Below are 17471 nucleotides of genomic sequence, written 5' to 3'. Positions count from 1 at the left end.
TCTGGATCCAACCCAATGATAGTATTTGCATTGAAGTATTCTTGAAACGCTTGCAGTGAAAAGTCCAAGTATAAATGTTTTAGATTAAAAATAAATAGCAGGAACAGAGATTTGTGCAGGATGAGCACATCCTAATTTTTGTTAGTACAGGTCTGGGCAACTTGTTGCCCACAAGCCAAGTGAAGCCCTTGGGCCATGCTTTATAAGGGTGGGCAACCTGCGCCCCCGTTGCCTTTTTTACACCCCTGATACTGGCTGGCAGCAACCCCCCCCCCCCAGTCTTCTTATTTGGAAGAACATGAGCAGACGTTTCAGTCCAGCTGCAAAAGTAGCAGGGGTGTGGAACCTTCAGTTTCTGGAGGGGAAATTGGCTCCCAGGTGTTGTCTGACCCTCATCTAGAGAAAATCTGACAAAACCCCATTTCACAGTCCCTGAAATGATGGGCAGTGCTGAATTGAATGTGAGCAGGCTGGAAGGAAGAGGGCTGGAGGAATGGAAGGGGCCAGAATAAAGGCCTAGGAGAGAAAGGGAGGCTTTGTGGTACCCCGCTCCATCTCATTCTGTCCATATGTATATTTTTTTCTGGAATAAATGGCTGAAATGACCTAGGTAATATTTTAAAACTTTCAGTACACTGTGCTTTACCTGCTCAGTCCTAGCAGAGTTTGTTTGCCCTGTTAACTTGCTAAACTTCCCCTTTGTCATTCAAAATATATTTTGTGTGAACCAAGACTAAAACACCATTTTTTTTTTCTTTTTTGATATAGAGTCAAAACAGCGATGGGGAGATGTATGAAGACTTAGAGGACATGAGGTATGAAATGCACAGGTGTCTATTTATCAGGATTCCTCAACTGAAGCTGGAGGAAGATTAAAGATTATTTCAAATAAGGCTTTTTATTGCACCATTATGGTGCCTTTTTCATGGAATTTTACAGCAGCTCAGGTGACAATATCCACTTGTAGGTGTTTCCATGGCTGCTTCTGTCCCTTTTCTCCTTGCAGAAAATATTTTAAGAAAACAAGATGGGATAGCTGCATGAAGCAGCCTAAGCCTCTAGAAATAATGGTCACTGCTGAAGCCTGTACGCACATTATGCAAAAATAGAATTTAGAGCTTCCTTATCTTCTCGAGTGAGAGGGAAAAGTTCATAGTGATAACAGAGATACCTGTGACCTTTATTTCCAGATACAAACATCTCATATGCTTCTTTGTGGAAGTGTCTTACAGCAGGCAACTGCTCTCCATTGGCTTCAGTTATGCCCTGCTGGCTGTAAAGGGCTAGACCAGTGGTCCTCACCAGGACCAGGGGGCCAGGTGAAAGGTGCGCATGGGCTGGCAAGGGGGCAGGGGCGGTGCGCACGGGCGTGCTCACTGAGGTGGAGGCAGGGAGCACAACGAGGGGAGGCAAGGCGGGGGTGGGCACGTGCCATGAGGCGGGCGCACGAGGCAGTGGCTTGCTTGCTTGAAGATTGTTTTCTTCAAGTGAGCAAACTGCTGTCTCCCCGCGCACGGGGCAAGGTGGGCGGTGGCAGGCGTGCGCATGGGCGTAGGCACATGTGTGGTGGGTCCAAATGGTCATGGTGGGTCGAATAAATGGGCATGGCGGGCTGGATCCAGCCCCCGGGCCGTAGTTTGAGGACCCGTGGGCTAGACCATAGAGGTGGATGTAAGCGGTTCCATCAGGAGAACAAGTGAGGGGTGGAGTCATTTCCCCTCTCCCCTGCATGCCCTCGAAACATGCTGCAGAGAACTTGGAAATGTGGGAGTAGATTTCTGGGCTGCTGGGGGAAAGGAGAAGAGAAAGTCTTGTTAAACTAGTAGACACCTATAACATGACATAGTCGGATAGGCAGACTGTTTATTAAAGCTGTTAAGAGCAGCTATGGGGACCACAAAATGGATCAGGGCAGCAGTGCTGAGGAAGGGCCCTGCCAGTCTTTTCCATTTGCTCCATCAAGATCCCTCTCCCCACAGACTGCAAGTATGCATGTCATCTTCCTTGGCAGCGTTGCTGGGTGGAGTTTTGCTTCCTCATTTGACTGGGCCAGAGGGTTTAGATTCCTTTGGGCACGGCAACCTGTAGGCAGACCGTTGGGAAGAACAGGGGGGAATAGCGTTGGTGGCAGCGTAGGGCATGGATCCACTAATCAGGCAGCCTGCCTGTTGTCCAGTCCCTCTGCCCAGGCCTGCAGCAGGCCAGGCTGGAGAGGCAGGATTCGGGCTCACATCACGGCACCGACCACTGCAGACCATTTGTGTTGTCATGGGGCATGGCTGAATTTCCGCACTACAATGAGTGGAGTCTTGCTGTGCCATCTGGCAAGGGCCTTTAAGAGCCCAAAGCCCTCTGCCCTACCAGTGGTTCCATATCTTCTTCCAAGTTATGACTAAGAATTGATTAACTCTGTAATTCATCCTGCAGTTATGCCAGTCATACTGTTGCAAATCCACTCTATATCACTGGCTTAATATTCTTGCAATGGAGAAGGCAAAGCCCATGAACTGTGGTGCCAGGTAAAATTCTTCTGATGCCACAGCCACATGGGAGGCCCCTCTGCATAAGCCTTCCAAGGGCTGAGCTAGCAGTTTTTCCTCCATCCGTCGGCAAAGTGCTGCCCCCACTAGCCTGTCTAGCTCCGACTCTCTCCTGAGCTTCGACCTTGTCACAATGGAGGGGAGGCTGCCTCCTCCCATCTTTCTCCTCTTCCCCACTTGGGGCTGTGCACCTGCACAACGTTGCTCCCCAGCTAAGCAAGGAGCTGCATTTTCTGCCAACACCACAGGCCTGATCAGTTTCCCATTCTCTAAGCTGCTTTTAAGTGGCTTAAAGAATCCGAGGAGATCCAGTAGCAGGATTCCTGCATCACCTGCAGCTTGGCCCTAAGTTTTCTTGGGATATTTGTCTGTTTATTCTTGGAAGAGGATGCAGAATTAGACTTTTGATCTTCTCAAAGAAGAAACTTGCTAAAGTCCATATTTTGTTAGATTTATTGATGTGTAGGGAATATTTCAATTAAGGCTGAAATGAAGAAGTTTTGAAGCTTAAGAGCCAGTGTGGTGGTTAAGAGCATGGGACTGGGACTCAGGAGATTTGGGTTCTAGTCCCCACTCAGCTTTGGAACTCACTGGATGACTTTGGACCAGCCACAGAATCTCAACCAAACCTACCTTGCAGGGCTGTTGTTGTGAGGACAAGACTGAGACGGGGAGAAGAATTATATAAGCTGCCTTGAGTTTCTTAAAAGGAAAAAGCTGGGTTATAAATATAATAAATAAAGATTAAGTGTGAAGTGGAGAGAATTGTGGGTGAAAAGGGGGCTTAAAGCACTTCCCATGTTATTTATTTATTTAGAAGGCTTCGATGCCGCCCCATTTGCTGAAGCCTTGGGGTGGCTCACAATAATAAATAAATACGAACAGTATAAAACAATATAATATGAGTTGACCTGGCCTGAAAAATAAAATAAATAAATAATATTAACAATTAAAATAGTGTTTGAATAAAAATGACTGAGGATGCATGTGGAGAGGAAAACATACTGTATCCCCAGTGCATGATGTTGAGGGGAGGGCGCATTGGTGACCAGCACAATAAAATATAAACAATTTCTTTTGGTGGCTATTTTTTTTCTTCTGCATATCCTCCAAACAGAGCATTTGGGGACAGTAAAGATGGCACTTATAAGCCAATCCAAGGGTATTAAGTAAGTATCTTTTCCTGAAAATTTTGAGACCCACCCCTGAAAATATCTCAAGCCACCCCCACTCCACCCCCAGACAAAGTTTCACAAATTGCAAATACCATGAAAGACGATGATGATGGAATCATATTTATATATCACTTTCAACATTTCCAGGCAACCCTAGTTTCTTCATTTTGGATTAGAGACTTGTCTATTAGAGTTTTGAGTGAAATATCAATCCTTTTTCATTTGGCAGACATACATCTAAAGATGAAGAAAAGAAAAAAGAGAAAGAAGAAAGGAAAAAAGCTGATCAAGAGAAGAAAGAACAAAAGGAAAAAGAGAAGAAAGAGCAGGACATCAGAAAGAAGTTCAAAGTAAGTGCCTTCTAATAGCAGGTTCTCCAAAGAATAACTTGAATATGAATGCATGCACTGCCTTTTAGCTTTGACAAATATCATCCATTAGGCACTCTTGATACCACCAATATTTACAGTGTCATGCTATAAATGGCTACTGGAAATTAGATATCATGGGCTTCCATGGGACTTACTCCGAAGTAAATGTATATAGAAGATTTGGGAATATTCCTATGGCCAGCAGATGCTGACTGGTGATCTGCATTACAAGGAGTCCCTGATGTGACTTTGGAAAAGGCTTATGAGGTCCCAGGAGAGAAGCCACCTTTGGAAGGGGTCTACTCTGTCTTCTCAGCACAGCCCTCTTGGGTACAGGCACTTGGGGGGGGGCATTCGGGGGTGGGGTGGAAGGAGCAGGTCAGTGGTTGAAATCAGCTGTCTAAATGCTTGCCTCTGTACTGCTCACACACTTCACTGGATGTACATAGCCTTCCAGATTGTATCCATAATGTCTTCATGCCCACTGAACTGAACAGTCTGAATCAAGAAGTTGGGGTGGAACATTCTGCAGAGGGACTGCATAAACGTGGTGCTTGCACTTGGAGTTTTCAGTGTTGGAACTTCCAATACTGTCATCTCAGTACCTCCAATACTGTCATCTCTGGTTGAAGTTGGGATCTGCAGGAACACCCACACATCCTGTCCCTGTGATGACTCCAGTTATCAGTCAGCCTTTTCAACTTATTACAGTTACTGAAAACAAGTCAGCTGTATGAACTAAGTTTTGAAGTTGGCTTCAGCTCCCGGTTTTTGAGGGCCCTTGGACAAGTCACCTTCAGTGGATGCCCTCGCTTAGTGAGGTTGCCTTCTCACTGCGTGGTCACCAGCTGCACTTGCTCCTCAGCCTCTTCCTCATCACTGCCACCACTTGCTTGCTTGACAGGCAGAGAGCTGGGAGCAAGTAGCCAGGGTCCTCTCCTGCCTCCCTTCTCATCACCTCCGCTGTCTGAGGAGGCAGGAGAAGACATGTGACAATGGCGAAAAGGAGGGGCAAATCCTGGAGGGTCTTGTTGGTGGGCCTTTAGCAAGTGCCCAGTCATGCCTTCCCTTGAAGTTGGTGCTGCTTAGACAACCATAGTTGGTACCAACCACAGTTTGTCCAGGTATGGCTGATGCAACAAGCAGTGGTTAATCAAAAACTCAACACCCCTGAAGTCCTTGTGGCCACCCTAAAAAAGTTTCCGGGAATGCAGAGACCTGGGGGCAGGGTTGGGTAGGGCAGGTGAGGGTGGGAAACTATGCTCATATTCATAACACTAAACTGTGGTTTAGCCTTGCATCTGAATCAGCCTAGTCCTCAAGTTGTGGCTTGCCTTCTCTCTCTATTGAAACAGTAAACATGGGCCCCTACTGAAGCCATAATCATAAGCCTACTGCATGTTCACATCCATATCTTGCATTCCTTTTGTGTAGCTAGTGGGTCCCATTGAGGTCATTCACCGGGCACAAGCTTGCACAGACTTCAAAGGAGGAAAGAATGATCTGGCATTTAAACAAGGGGATCAAATTGAAATAATCCGCATCACAGACAACCCAGAGGGGAAATGGTTGGGAAGAATAAGAGGTTCCTGTAAGTATAAAGTATAGAATTAAGTGAATTTATGCTAATGTATTCAATCAGTATAACTTAATGCTAAAGTGCAGTGTACACAAATACTGAATTCATTCCGTGTCTGGAAAATCTGAAATGCACTTAGGCTTCTGCATAACCAATTATTGGTTCATAAAATATTGTTCCTCTCACCCTACTTCTGCGAGAGGTAAGACATTCCAGCGTGCAGCACTTTTCTGGGTTTTGTTTCCTTTGATGAAGATCACTGCAGGCCAGTTGGAGTTTTGTAATATATAACCCTGTAAATACACAGCTTGTATTGGGCAGAAAGCACATCTTAAACATCTCAGCAAGCCAAAGAGTACACCCAAGAGCTCAAGCCAGCAGCCCAGGATGCTTGTTGAATGCACCCTGCACTCTGTCTCTTCTTCTGTGCCTGATTCAAAACTATAGTCTGCATTCACGCAGAGACACCTAGATCACAACATCCTTATCAGGGATGGGAGGAGGTCTGCTTTTGCTCCCTTTTGCTCCAGTGAGTTTCCAATTGAGGCTTTTACTGTGCAATCACACTGCTTCATTCATTCATGGCATGTTATGCAAGGTCTAGGTGTCATCATCTTCCATTTAGTCCTCCGGGGTTCTCCTTAAAATTTGTTAAGGAAAAACAAGAAGGCAAATGTAGGAGTGTTCCGCACTAGGAACCCTCCTCTGCCTGGAAGCCTCCTCAGGAAAATTAGGGAATTCCCTAGGTCTGTGCTTTTTGCTTCAATGTGGCCACAGAATATAGGGATTCCAATGTGGAGATGGGACTCCTGACCACCCCATGGTGCATTGGCTCAGAAGTGTTGCTGGCACATGCAATGTCGCAGAGAAGGCAGCTGAAGCCCTGTGCAATGCTGGAGGCTCCTCCAGGGATTCAGAAGCGAATGCTACCCAAGCCTTTGCTAGCCCTTCTTGCAAGGATCATATTTCACTGTAGTTGGGGGAAATGGTGCGGGAGGGGCGGGCGGGTATAATACCCCTCTCCCCAGCACCACTTGTCCAATCAAATGCAGAGCTCCCCTAGAGACTTTGTTAAACTATCAAGAAGAAGAAGAAAGCTGGGAGATCCAGAGCAAGAAAAAAAAACTATTTCCACTTGTGTATTTGTGCTATTCCATATTATCGCAGTGCCTCCTGAAGGTTATTTCGTAGAAAAGCAGTAAAGGAAAAACTTTATGAGAGCATGCTTGGATCGTAATTCTTCCACAAAACTGAAAGTAGATACAGTGGATTAACAACCTCAGGAAGAAAAGCTCTCAGTTCCAGATGCCCTGCAGAATGTGTTGTTTAGCTCACATTGAAGCTGTAAACTTCTGTGTTTACAGAACTTCTGTAGATACAGCTGTATCTAGCCTGTCTTGCTTCCAATTGCAATGAGGCCTCACATGATTCAATGTTTCCCCATAATGATAATTATAATGCCTTCCATACAGAAAGCCAGGATATCTGGGAGAAGGGTTCTAGCCTAGCCATTTCCCTGACATGCTAACATTCTGCATTCAGGGAGTTTTGTGTACGAAGGAACAATTGTGCCCATGAGTCACCCCCAATATGTGTGACACAGCCCAAGCACACGTGCCACTTTGTGAGAACAAGGCCTTACTTATGTATTTATTTATTAGATTGATATCCTGCCTTTTTCTTGTTTCTAAGAACTCAAAGTGGTTTACCACCTTCTCCTGCTTACCTCCTGCTCTCAATCTTATTCCCACAACAACAACCCTGTGAGGTAGGTTGGGCTGAGAGTCTGTGACTGGCCCAAAGTCACCCAGTTGGGACTGTGGCTGAGTGGGGACTAGAACCCAGATCACCTGAGTTTGCAAAACCTAATAGTTTGCAAAACCAAGGCAATAATTTTTGCCATAATTTATTTTGCTTGTACTGAATTTTAAATCTATTCGTACATAGAACACTGGCTTTAGACTTGCCATTAGCAATTGCATGTAAGACAGCATGAGACATGATAGCTATCAGAAAGTGGAAAATCTCTTTTCTCTTGACCATTTCTGCATCACAACAAAACTTGCAACTCTTTTAGTTCTTAAGTTGCTTCCTTTTTAAATGCAGTTATTTTCATGATTGTGGAATTCTAAAATAAAACAGCTGTATTATGGTCAACAAATGCTCTGGAGTTTTATTTTGTTTTTAGATGGCTACATTAAAACGACCATGGTAGACATTGACTATGATTCCTTAAGAAGAAAGCCACGACCCTCCATCAGCATTCAGCCAAAGCATCCAGACAGTGACCAAGAGGTGTATGACGATGTTGGAGAACAGGACAGCATAAGCAGGTGTGTCCGAACCAGAAACATAAAGGGATGCAGGTCAGGTGATCGTGCCACAGCTAACCATTCTAGTGTGATTTTCATGGCAGTCCTACTTGTTGTGTTGATTCTGCTTCCCCCACCCAAATAAATTAGGTAGAAAAGGAAAAATCAGTATGTTGTGAAAATTCAGCAGCAAAGGCTTACTAAGGACAGATACTTACTAAGGAGTTTGTTTGTTTTCAAACTGGTTTTATTTGTTTACATATTCATTTGTCGCTTCTGAAGTTTCCTGCCTTACCGTCAATTTTTATTTGCTAATTAATTTATTAAATTTATAAGGTATTTTTTCTGCAAGGAACCTTTTATGCAAATCTCCTTCCTTCTCTTTTCCATTTTATCTTCACAACAACCCTGTGAGGTAGGTTATGCTGAAAGTCAGTGACAGGCTTACAGTCACCCAGTGAGCTTCATAGCTGGGTGGGGGATCTCCAATCCAGATCTCTTAAGTCCCAATCTAAGATTTGAACTACCCCATACAAAGTCAAAAGTTCATTTGTTGTTATTTGTTGTTTGGAATGCCTCTTGTATCATAATAATACATTTAGGCTTAAAAAAACATTCATTTATTATTTCACTGTATTGTTCAAGCAATACCCAGAGCTTCTGGTTGTACGTGTATGCTACTCTTCTACCTTTTATCCTGAAGACAACCCTGTGAGGTAGGTTAGGCTCAGACAGAAAGAGAGACTAACCAAAGGAACCCAGTCACTAAGTATTGTGTTCTGGGGAGTGATGGCTGGTTTAACTCCAATAAAAGAAAAGGAAAAGGAAAAAAGAAAAGAAAGAACGATAAACCAATCTAAACAAAAACAGTTACCAAACCGTGGGGGAGGGTGGAGTGAGAGTGCAAGAGAGAGAGAGAATGATAGACTACCCATGGAAGCTCCAAATGAAGTACAAGAATTTGTTAAAATATTGTTAACAGCACACCTTAAATTCAGCAATGAAATAGCTGTATGTTTTCTTAGGGAAGGTATTCCACAGCAGGGATGTCACCACCAAGAAAGCCACCGCCCAAGTGCCTTTAAGTCTTACCTCTCAGAAAGAAGGCAGCTGGGACAAAGTCTTTCATCCAAAAGTGATATGAGAGGTTCACTCAGAAGGAGATGGTATCAGTGAATTATGCTCTGAGGACAGAAAAATCATGTGCAAACCAATCTGTATTGGGACAATATTAAGATTAGCGGTAATGAGCACTGAATCCAGTTGGGCCTACTTCCCACCAAATGTTTTTAAGGTAGCAAACTTTTGTATGAGTGTGTTTCTTTGTCTTCAACATTTTCTTTTCATTTTTGTTTTTATGCTCAAAGTGGAGGTCAAAGTGCCACAGGAGGTAAGTTCTGCTTTTATTGCCAAGTTTTTATGTAAGATCTGTTTGTCTCTCTGTCACCTGGCTCCCAAGATACCATCACAATCTAGCATGACCAAAAAACAGAACTTAGATGCTGTCAACATCTCAGTTACATGAGCCGATAGTAAAAACCAGCAATTTCCAAGCTGTCCATCGACACTATCAAATAAATCCCCAGACCAGCCTGCTCCAGCCTCATGTCCTCCAGAGGGTTCAGTTACAGCTCCCAACATCCCCTGACCTGCCATTCTCAGAGTTGTGTTCCACCACATCAGGGCACCAAGCTGGGAAATTCTACCTCAGACTTTCTTAATACTTCCTCCAATATCCATTTTAAAGTTCATCTATGAACTTTAAGGCCAAATAAATACATTTTCCAAGATGAGGAAGTAAAAGCTACATTTACCTCAGTCTCTCGTCCTCTTCAGTTCAGTTGTTGATCCAAAAATATTTGTCCTCTTAAAGATGTAGACATAAATAGCTTTATTCTTCAAAGGGAATACCCACCCTTTTTGTAAATCAGAGGTAATAATCCTTAACTTTTTAAGAAGTAGCTCAGAAGAGCTAGATCTGATTAACAGCAATTAACATATGGCAGCTTTTTATTCATGACTATTTCTACTTACTCTATTCGTGGCCTTGAGGTTGGTGAACAACCCCATAAGAAAGTCATTCTCTTAGGTTTCATTCAAGAAAAGCTATAAAAACCTTCCTTTATTCATCGGGCCTTTGGAATTTCTTCCTGGCGGGACTTTTCTGACAGGATTATTCTTCAGAATAGGTGCTTAAATTCTGGTCTTAGGTATGCCACATGGTTACAGCCTTCCTTTTTCTTTGCAATAGTCCAGTCTGAGTTTATTGGCTGGAGTGGTACTTCCAGTCAAGGCAGGTCAGTTACAGAACTGTAACTAAAGGGAACCTGTGAAGGTCCTTCCTAAAAGATGAACATTTGGGGATACAATCCTATGTAAATTTAGACAGAAAAAGTCCTACAGTTCCTAGCATGTCTCAGTCAGCCATGCTTGCTGGGCATTTTGGAAGTTACAGGACCTTTTTCTGGCAAAATATGCACAGGTGTATGTCCATAGCTGTGGATTTATATGGAAAAAGATGCAGGATTCTTCTTATAAACTACCAATTACTGCCTGAGAAGTCATATAATTTAGATTCCAATCCTATATCCACTTACCTTTAAGTAAGCCCATTAAGGTGACCATTTATGCAACAGCCCCGCCCCCCAGAAATGAATCACTTACACCTCCTAGGACACCATAATATTTGCATATGCATTTTTGTGTTTATAGCTGCAGATTTAAAATAAATGGTAACTATTCTACCTGTGTGCATGTTCCACCTGCTGTCCAACTGCTCATCACCAATGGGCAACATCAAGGCCTCTCCTCTCCTTTTGTTTTTCTATTGTGTGTACACATATATGGGGCACGTGTCTGGCCAATTCCTTGCTCCCTCACTGCAGAATTTCTGGCTACTAGATAGATAGATAGATCTTTGAAGAAACCAAGTGCTGGTTTTACCCCTGTTTTTCTCCAAATTTCATATAGGATTCCCTCCTCCTCCTCCAGCTGATGACATTTATGACGGAGTTGAGGATGATATTGATATTCCAGCTAAGTAAGTATGAAAATTCCATGTCATAATGAAGACAAGGCTACTGAGATTGATTAGTTCATAGTGGAAAAAACTTAGAAAACTGTTAGGCAGGATAGTTTATAAAGAGTTTATTAAAATATTTATGAATAATTTATAAAATACTGTTTGACATGTCATTTGATTTGACTATAGAATTCATTGTGTTGGGTGTGATTTTGTATAAATTTTGTGCTGCAGTCCATCAGGATTCTACTTCTGAGGAGCTGTTTCACCTTAAGGAATACTTTTCAGCAAGCAAATGCTCCTGTTGCCCTGCCACCTGAGCAATGACAGTTCTGGCAAACAAGGGGTTGCTCAGGTCCCCCACAGCCTTTACCCCAGAGGCCAGGTTCCTCCTGGTCCTTTGCCACAGAGGGTCAGTGGCATCCATCTCTGCGAATGTAACCTCATCCGCAGAGGATGGAGTCTCCAGCATATAGGCTTGCCAGTCATGCTCACATCTTTAAAACCATACATACAGATGTCTTTAGTTCCTCTTCACTTTCTGCCATTAGAGTGGTATCATCTGCATATCTGAGCTTGTTGATATTTCTCCCAGCAATCTTAATTCTGACTTGTAATTCATTTAGCCTGGCCTTTCATATGATGTGCTCTGCATATTTATTTATTTTTATTTAAAATATTTATACCCAGCCCTATATGCAAAAGCATCTCAGGGCGGCTTACAACATATGAGTTAAATAGGCAGGGGGACAATATACAGCCTTGACGTACTCCTTTCAAATTTGAACCAGTCAGTATTTCCATGTCCAGTTCTCATTTGGGTGGGCTCTGAGGGATGGTGGAGGATAGAAGAGCCTGGAGGAATGTTGTCCATTCGGTTGCAATGGTTTGGGTACAACTTCGCGACTGAACAAAAACATACAAATGCCTGGGTATGTATGTATGTATGTATGTATTTATTAAAAGCTTTTGTATGCTGTCCTATTATACAAAATCTCAGGACGGCTTACAATATTTAAAAGAACAATTAAAAAAACAATTCCTAATAAATAATAGAAACAGAACAAAACAATAAATCACAAAGCAAACAGAGCGACTAAAGGTTAACAGTTGTTAGATTTTAAAATACTGTTTAAATACAAAGGTTTTGACCTGGCGCCGAAAAGAGTATAAACTTGGTGCCAGGCTTACCTCTCTGGGGAGTCCGTTCCAGAGTTTGGGCGCCACAGCAGAGAAGGCCCTACTCCGAGTTGATGACCTTTTTACCTCTCTTAGAGAGAGTTCCCGGAGTAGGGCTTTTCCCATAGATCTTAAGGGGTGTGAGGGCATATAAGGAAGGAAACGTTCCCTCAGGTATCCTGGTCTCAAGCCATTTAGGGCTTTATAGGTCAATACCAGCACCTTGAATTAGGCCTGGACTTCAACTGGAAGCCAGTGGAGGTGGTAGAGGACCGGCATTATGCGAGAGTAACAGCCGGTCCCCGTCAGCAGCCTGGCAGCTCTATTCTGTACCAGTTGCAGTATCTGGACCATTTTCAAGGGCAGCCCCACGTACAGCGCGTTGCAGGAATCCAAGCAGGAAGTTACCAGAGCATGTATCACTGTTGCTAGGGAGTGCTCATCCAGGTAAGGATGCAGCTGATGGATCAGTTAAAGTTGTAGGAAAGCACTCCTTGCCACCACCGCCACCTGGAACTCCAGTGACAGCTCTGGGTCAAGGAGTACTCCCAAGCTACAGACCCTGTCCTTTAGAGGGAATGCTTCCCTGTCCAGAACTGGGTCAAAATCACCTACCTGGAGACCTAACACCGCCCACCAACAGGACTTCCATCTTTTCTGGATTGAGGCTCAGTTTATTGGCTCTTATCCAGCCCATTACCTCTGTCAGTACAGCCACTGCCTCACCTGGAGCACATGTAAATGAGAGGCAGAGCTGGGTGTCATCAGCATACTGATGACTCCACAGCCCAAACCTCCTGATGATCTCTCCCAGCGGTTTCATGTAGATGTTAAATAGCATGGGGGACAAAATAGAGCCCTGCAGGACTCCATGGCAAAGCTGCCATGGCGCAGAGCTATAGTCCCCCAGCACCACCTTCTGGAATCAGCCGGCCAGATAGGAGTGGAACCACTGCCACGCAGTGCCCCCTACTCCCAAGTCAGCCAGCCTGTCCAGAAGGATACCATGATCAATGGTATCGAAAGCCGCTGAGATGATGTCCATATATGATGTCCATACTTCACATGTTTGTGACTGGAAAGACCAGTGTACATACAGCTACGTTTTTGGTGCTAAGTGTGGAGCGACCCTAAAGTCTGTCATGTATAAATGGCTCTGCAGAAGGAGATTTGCTTGACTGCTCTGAGTCAGTGAAATGAATGAGAAGTCCTTTCAAACATTTTCCATTTTATTTTTGATGTGATAATTGCATGCATACTCCAAAGGTCTGTGTCACAGGATGAAGACAGGAGTGACTCCTGGCCCCGAGGCCTCTTGAAGATTTTAAAGGGAAAAGATTACCAAAAGAAAAGTGTACGAGAGTCAACAACTAAAGTCAATGGGACGGAACAAAACAAAGGTTCCTTGTAAGAGACTGCTGTGAAAAAAAAAATCAAACAAAACAAAGGAAAAAAGCAGTTCACTAAAACTAATAGCTAATATACTTACTGATTACTTGCTACTAACATCTTCTCACAGCAGCCTAACCAGCCACATATCAAACTGCAGATCAGATTAACCCAAGCTATGAAAATATCATTCATGCCTGAAAGTTGGGCCATGTTCTAGCCTTGACTACCTGCTGGCTTAAGGCATAGTTTTGTATCAGCTGAGGCAGTGTTGCCATGGGTGGTGGAATGGGAAGCAGACAGCTCAGACCCAGGGGCTCAGTTGCCTGGCTTTGCATGGATCCAGTTCATTTCAGTTGGGTTTGCACAAGACCGTGTCCTGGTGGATTATAATCCATGCTAGTTAGCAGAAAGTGAGGATTCCACTGGATTGTGCCTCAGGCAGCAAAACGTCTTGGGACAATGTCTGAAAAGCTTACCATGGCCCAATTTTTGTGCTGTTTCCAGCTATTTTGTTGATGTGATACAACTTTACCCATGATGGATAATTCATAATTTCCCATGTTTAAGGAATCACACAATATCCATGGGAAAATGTTCAGCGTCATGTTTTCCTGAGAAAAATCAGGGGTTTCCAGTTCAAAGAACAATTAAACTCCAGCAGAAATTCTTCTGCATTTTCTGCAGCTGGTCCTGAATGCAACACAGTGTTGCCTTGGGCCTCATTTCCAAATCACAATGGGTCTGTGAATGGATTGGAATGGAAAAGGATTAATACAATTCCCTTAGAAATGTGTTAGAAGACACCATACAGATGTCAAAGTACAAATCTTTCTATGTCCTGTAGTGACCTGGTGCCTTCCATACGTTCTTAATGGCAACTCCCAAGGCTCTTGTCTATTTCCTATGAGCAGTGTAGCCAATAGTCAACTCCCATTAGGCTCTGCAGGAGTTGAAGTCCCAAACACTTGGAAGTCACTAGGCTGGGGAATGATCCACTACAGTGCAAGAGGACCTGCTGCAGGAGGGACCATAGCCTGGGTACCTGCAGCTGGGTTCCAGGGTCAAATCCCTTTCCTGTTCAAAAGGGATCAGAAAGACCCTTGCCTGGGCCCTGGATTGCTGCTGCCAATCAGAATGCAGAACTAGACGGATAAGTAGTCTGACCTATTCTGAGGCAGCTTCCTGTACATCTGCCGTACACTTTGGCAGGAAAGGCTGAAAAGTAAAGATAATCCACTTGTGAAAGAGAGAAATGCTCTGCTTATATGGGACTCTGTGTAAACAGATAATGAGTGGGTTCAGGAAACACAACCCACTCACGAGTTGTCATTGAACCATGGGTTGTTGTTGAATGGGTTATCAGGTTGTCTCAATGGAGCCACATTAACAAACTATGGTTTCTTAACTATGGAAGACAACCCATCAATAGAACCCATGATTTGTTGTTGGGTTGTGAACTGTGGCTTGTATGTGATTTGTTGGTGTAGCTGGGTTTGTTGGTGCATTGTTTAATGGTGCAGCTGCGTTCAGACAACACAATAACCATGGTCCAGCAACAACCCACACTCCAATGACAGTATGGCAGGCCAGGGAACCTAAGGACTTTTTCTTGTCTAAACATGCATAGGATTGTGCCCTTAGATATTGAAATGTGAAACTGAAATATACAAGGGCTGTTATAAGGAACCCAGGGCATGACATAATGGCAGATGAAAATTCAGGTTTACTGCAGCTCACCTGGCCTGGGTCTAGCCAAAACCTGGACTGGGAGGCTGCCTGAAAGACCCAGGTACACTGCCCAAACCTCCAGGGGGAAAAAGCAGGCCCCAAAGTAGCAAAGAAATCATGCCAGTTAGGAAAGGGCAAGCAACTAAGAAATAAGAGAACCTCCTGCCATTAGGATATGTGTAGGCACATCACATGAACATTGGTAGCCTTGAAGAAGAATTGATGGAATAAGATACGTGATTAATGGTAAGTGTTAATAAGTGATTAACAAAGGATATATTTTGTGTTTTTTTGTCTTTCCTGGCAGGATACCTCCAGCAAAGCAATCAGGGAAAGGTATGTAAGATCAAAGTGCTAGCTATTCTTAGACTGAATGAGCTCTTATAATGGGTGAGCAACGTGATCTTTGTGCAGCTGCTCTGGCTGTGTGTGTGGCAGCTTTGCCCCTCAAGACACCAATGCAAAATGATGCGCCTTATTTTTATGCAAATTTATGGTCCCCAGGGGCTTCTGGGAGTACAAATGCAAATTAAAACAATTATGCATTAAAAGGCACACACTTCAAGGAATTGTCCCCAGACCATGGTAAGTTTGGATTTCTGTGGATCCAGTCTGGGGGTTCCACAGCAGAATGGCTTTCTGTTTCCATGGTTAGGTTTTTTACATGAGGATGGGATCTGTGCTAAGGCACACCAGCACCAGGGTTAGTTGGTGCTCATGTGCATTAGCACGAGTGGAATGAAGCTACATTTGTTTTTAAGAAAGTCTCGAGTCTGTCAGTGAGCAGACAACAGATGGTAAGATGCCTGACAATCCACAAAACATGGATTTTTCACAAAATGTGGCTACCCCACTACACACTGAAACTTTCTTCTGCCTAGGAGCACTATCTCTTCCCCTGTTCCTCCTCTTCCTGTTTTTATTCTGTTATCAGAATATCCTGCTGCTCTATTTCTTCCCTCCTAGCTGCTTCCATTAGCACCAGTAGGAACTTCCCACTGAAGGCAAAGGGAAATGCTAATCCATCCGTGTAACCCTGGTTCTCACTGGATTGTCTGTGCATGCCGTTTCCAGTTACAAAAAGAAAGCTTAGTGCTGGCCTTTGCATTAGGCAGAGTGAGGCAGCCTTCCCAGGCAGAAGGTACTGGGGGTGTGAGGGAGGCAGTGGGGACAGCCTCTCCAGTGGTCCTTCCTGTAGTTCCCTGGTTGTCCCCCTCTGTTGGAGGACAGAGCGGAGTTTGCCATATGGCCTGCCTGGTCCCCTTTAGTCTGCTGCCCCCACGTGTGGTGGAGGATTCTGACTCATTGCCAGTACTGAAATAAGATTCAGCTGCCTGTCCAATCAGTTTCTCTGTGTGGAATGGGAAGGCACCATCTTGCACATCTCCTCAGACAACAAAATATCTTGGGTCAGCACTGACCACAGCTTCAAGGGAAGGGCTCAGTGCTGTGCATAGCTTTGCCCGGAGACAGTTGAAAGGGAGATTTTTGAAAGCAGGCCCTGACAGCTTTAATTTTAACGTTCTTCTAAAGACAAAGGCCAACAAACAGCAACATGGTTCAACAAATTCTTTACATTCTTTGTACCATTTCCTAGTGGCCTCTTGTTTTAGGCTCCAACATCATGAGCTTACCAACATCTTCTAATGTTCCTCTGCAGAAACAGTGGCCACAATCCAGCCAGAGTTCAACATACATGATCAATCAGTGGTGCTCCTGAACTGGGACATTTAAGGCTTGGTTAATGTAGCCAAATAACGAACCTGGGATTATTTTAGTAAATGTTTACCTCTTAAGAGGTTTCAAATCCATTAATATTTGAAAAATCATGTAAGATACTGGTTTATAATTGGCATAACAAGAAAACCCTCTTCTGCAAAATGGCACTCAATACACAGTAGATTATTAGATATTCATTTTTTGTGCTTATGAACATTTTTGTGTTTTAGATTCTGGAGAAAGTGATGTCTATGATGATGTAGAGCCAACTGACTTCCCTCCTCCACCAAAAGAACTTAGGTAAGTGTCACAGATAACAATGCCACATACAAGGGTTATTTTGGGGTTGAGTGCGCAGTCACGTTCAACTGCTGTTAGATAAAACCTTTCCTTTAATCAGGCTTCAGAACTGAAGTGGTTTCAGAACTGTCTGTAAGTTTACCAAAGCTATATA

At 43.8% G+C, this 17471-nt stretch overlaps 1 protein-coding gene across 3 annotated transcripts in view; it reads left to right on the top strand.

Annotated features, from left to right (window-relative positions):
• The window catches only part of FYB1 (FYN binding protein 1), a 65451-nt gene that overhangs the window by 36595 nt on the left and 11385 nt on the right, over positions 1-17471 (top strand). For 2 of the 3 annotated variants that reach the window (XM_044431300.1, XM_044431299.1), the window contains 9 exons: positions 769-815; positions 3945-4065; positions 5521-5677; positions 7854-7998; positions 9345-9367; positions 10948-11017; positions 13445-13585; positions 15606-15634; positions 17248-17317. In XM_044431300.1, the coding sequence (XP_044287235.1) occupies positions 769-815; positions 3945-4065; positions 5521-5677; positions 7854-7998; positions 9345-9367; positions 10948-11017; positions 13445-13585; positions 15606-15634; positions 17248-17317 (803 nt within the window). The remainder of the gene's footprint in view (positions 1-768; positions 816-3944; positions 4066-5520; positions 5678-7853; positions 7999-9344; positions 9368-10947; positions 11018-13444; positions 13586-15605; positions 15635-17247; positions 17318-17471) is intronic. The other variant, XM_044431301.1, reaches the window with a different exon arrangement.

This window comes from Varanus komodoensis, unplaced genomic scaffold, assembly GCF_004798865.1.
Source record: "Varanus komodoensis strain SLA01 unplaced genomic scaffold, ASM479886v1 scaffold22, whole genome shotgun sequence".
Taxonomy (NCBI): Eukaryota; Metazoa; Chordata; class Lepidosauria; order Squamata; family Varanidae; genus Varanus; species Varanus komodoensis.
Note: the sequence above shows the minus strand (reverse complement) of the source record. Positions and strands in the feature narration are given on the sequence as shown.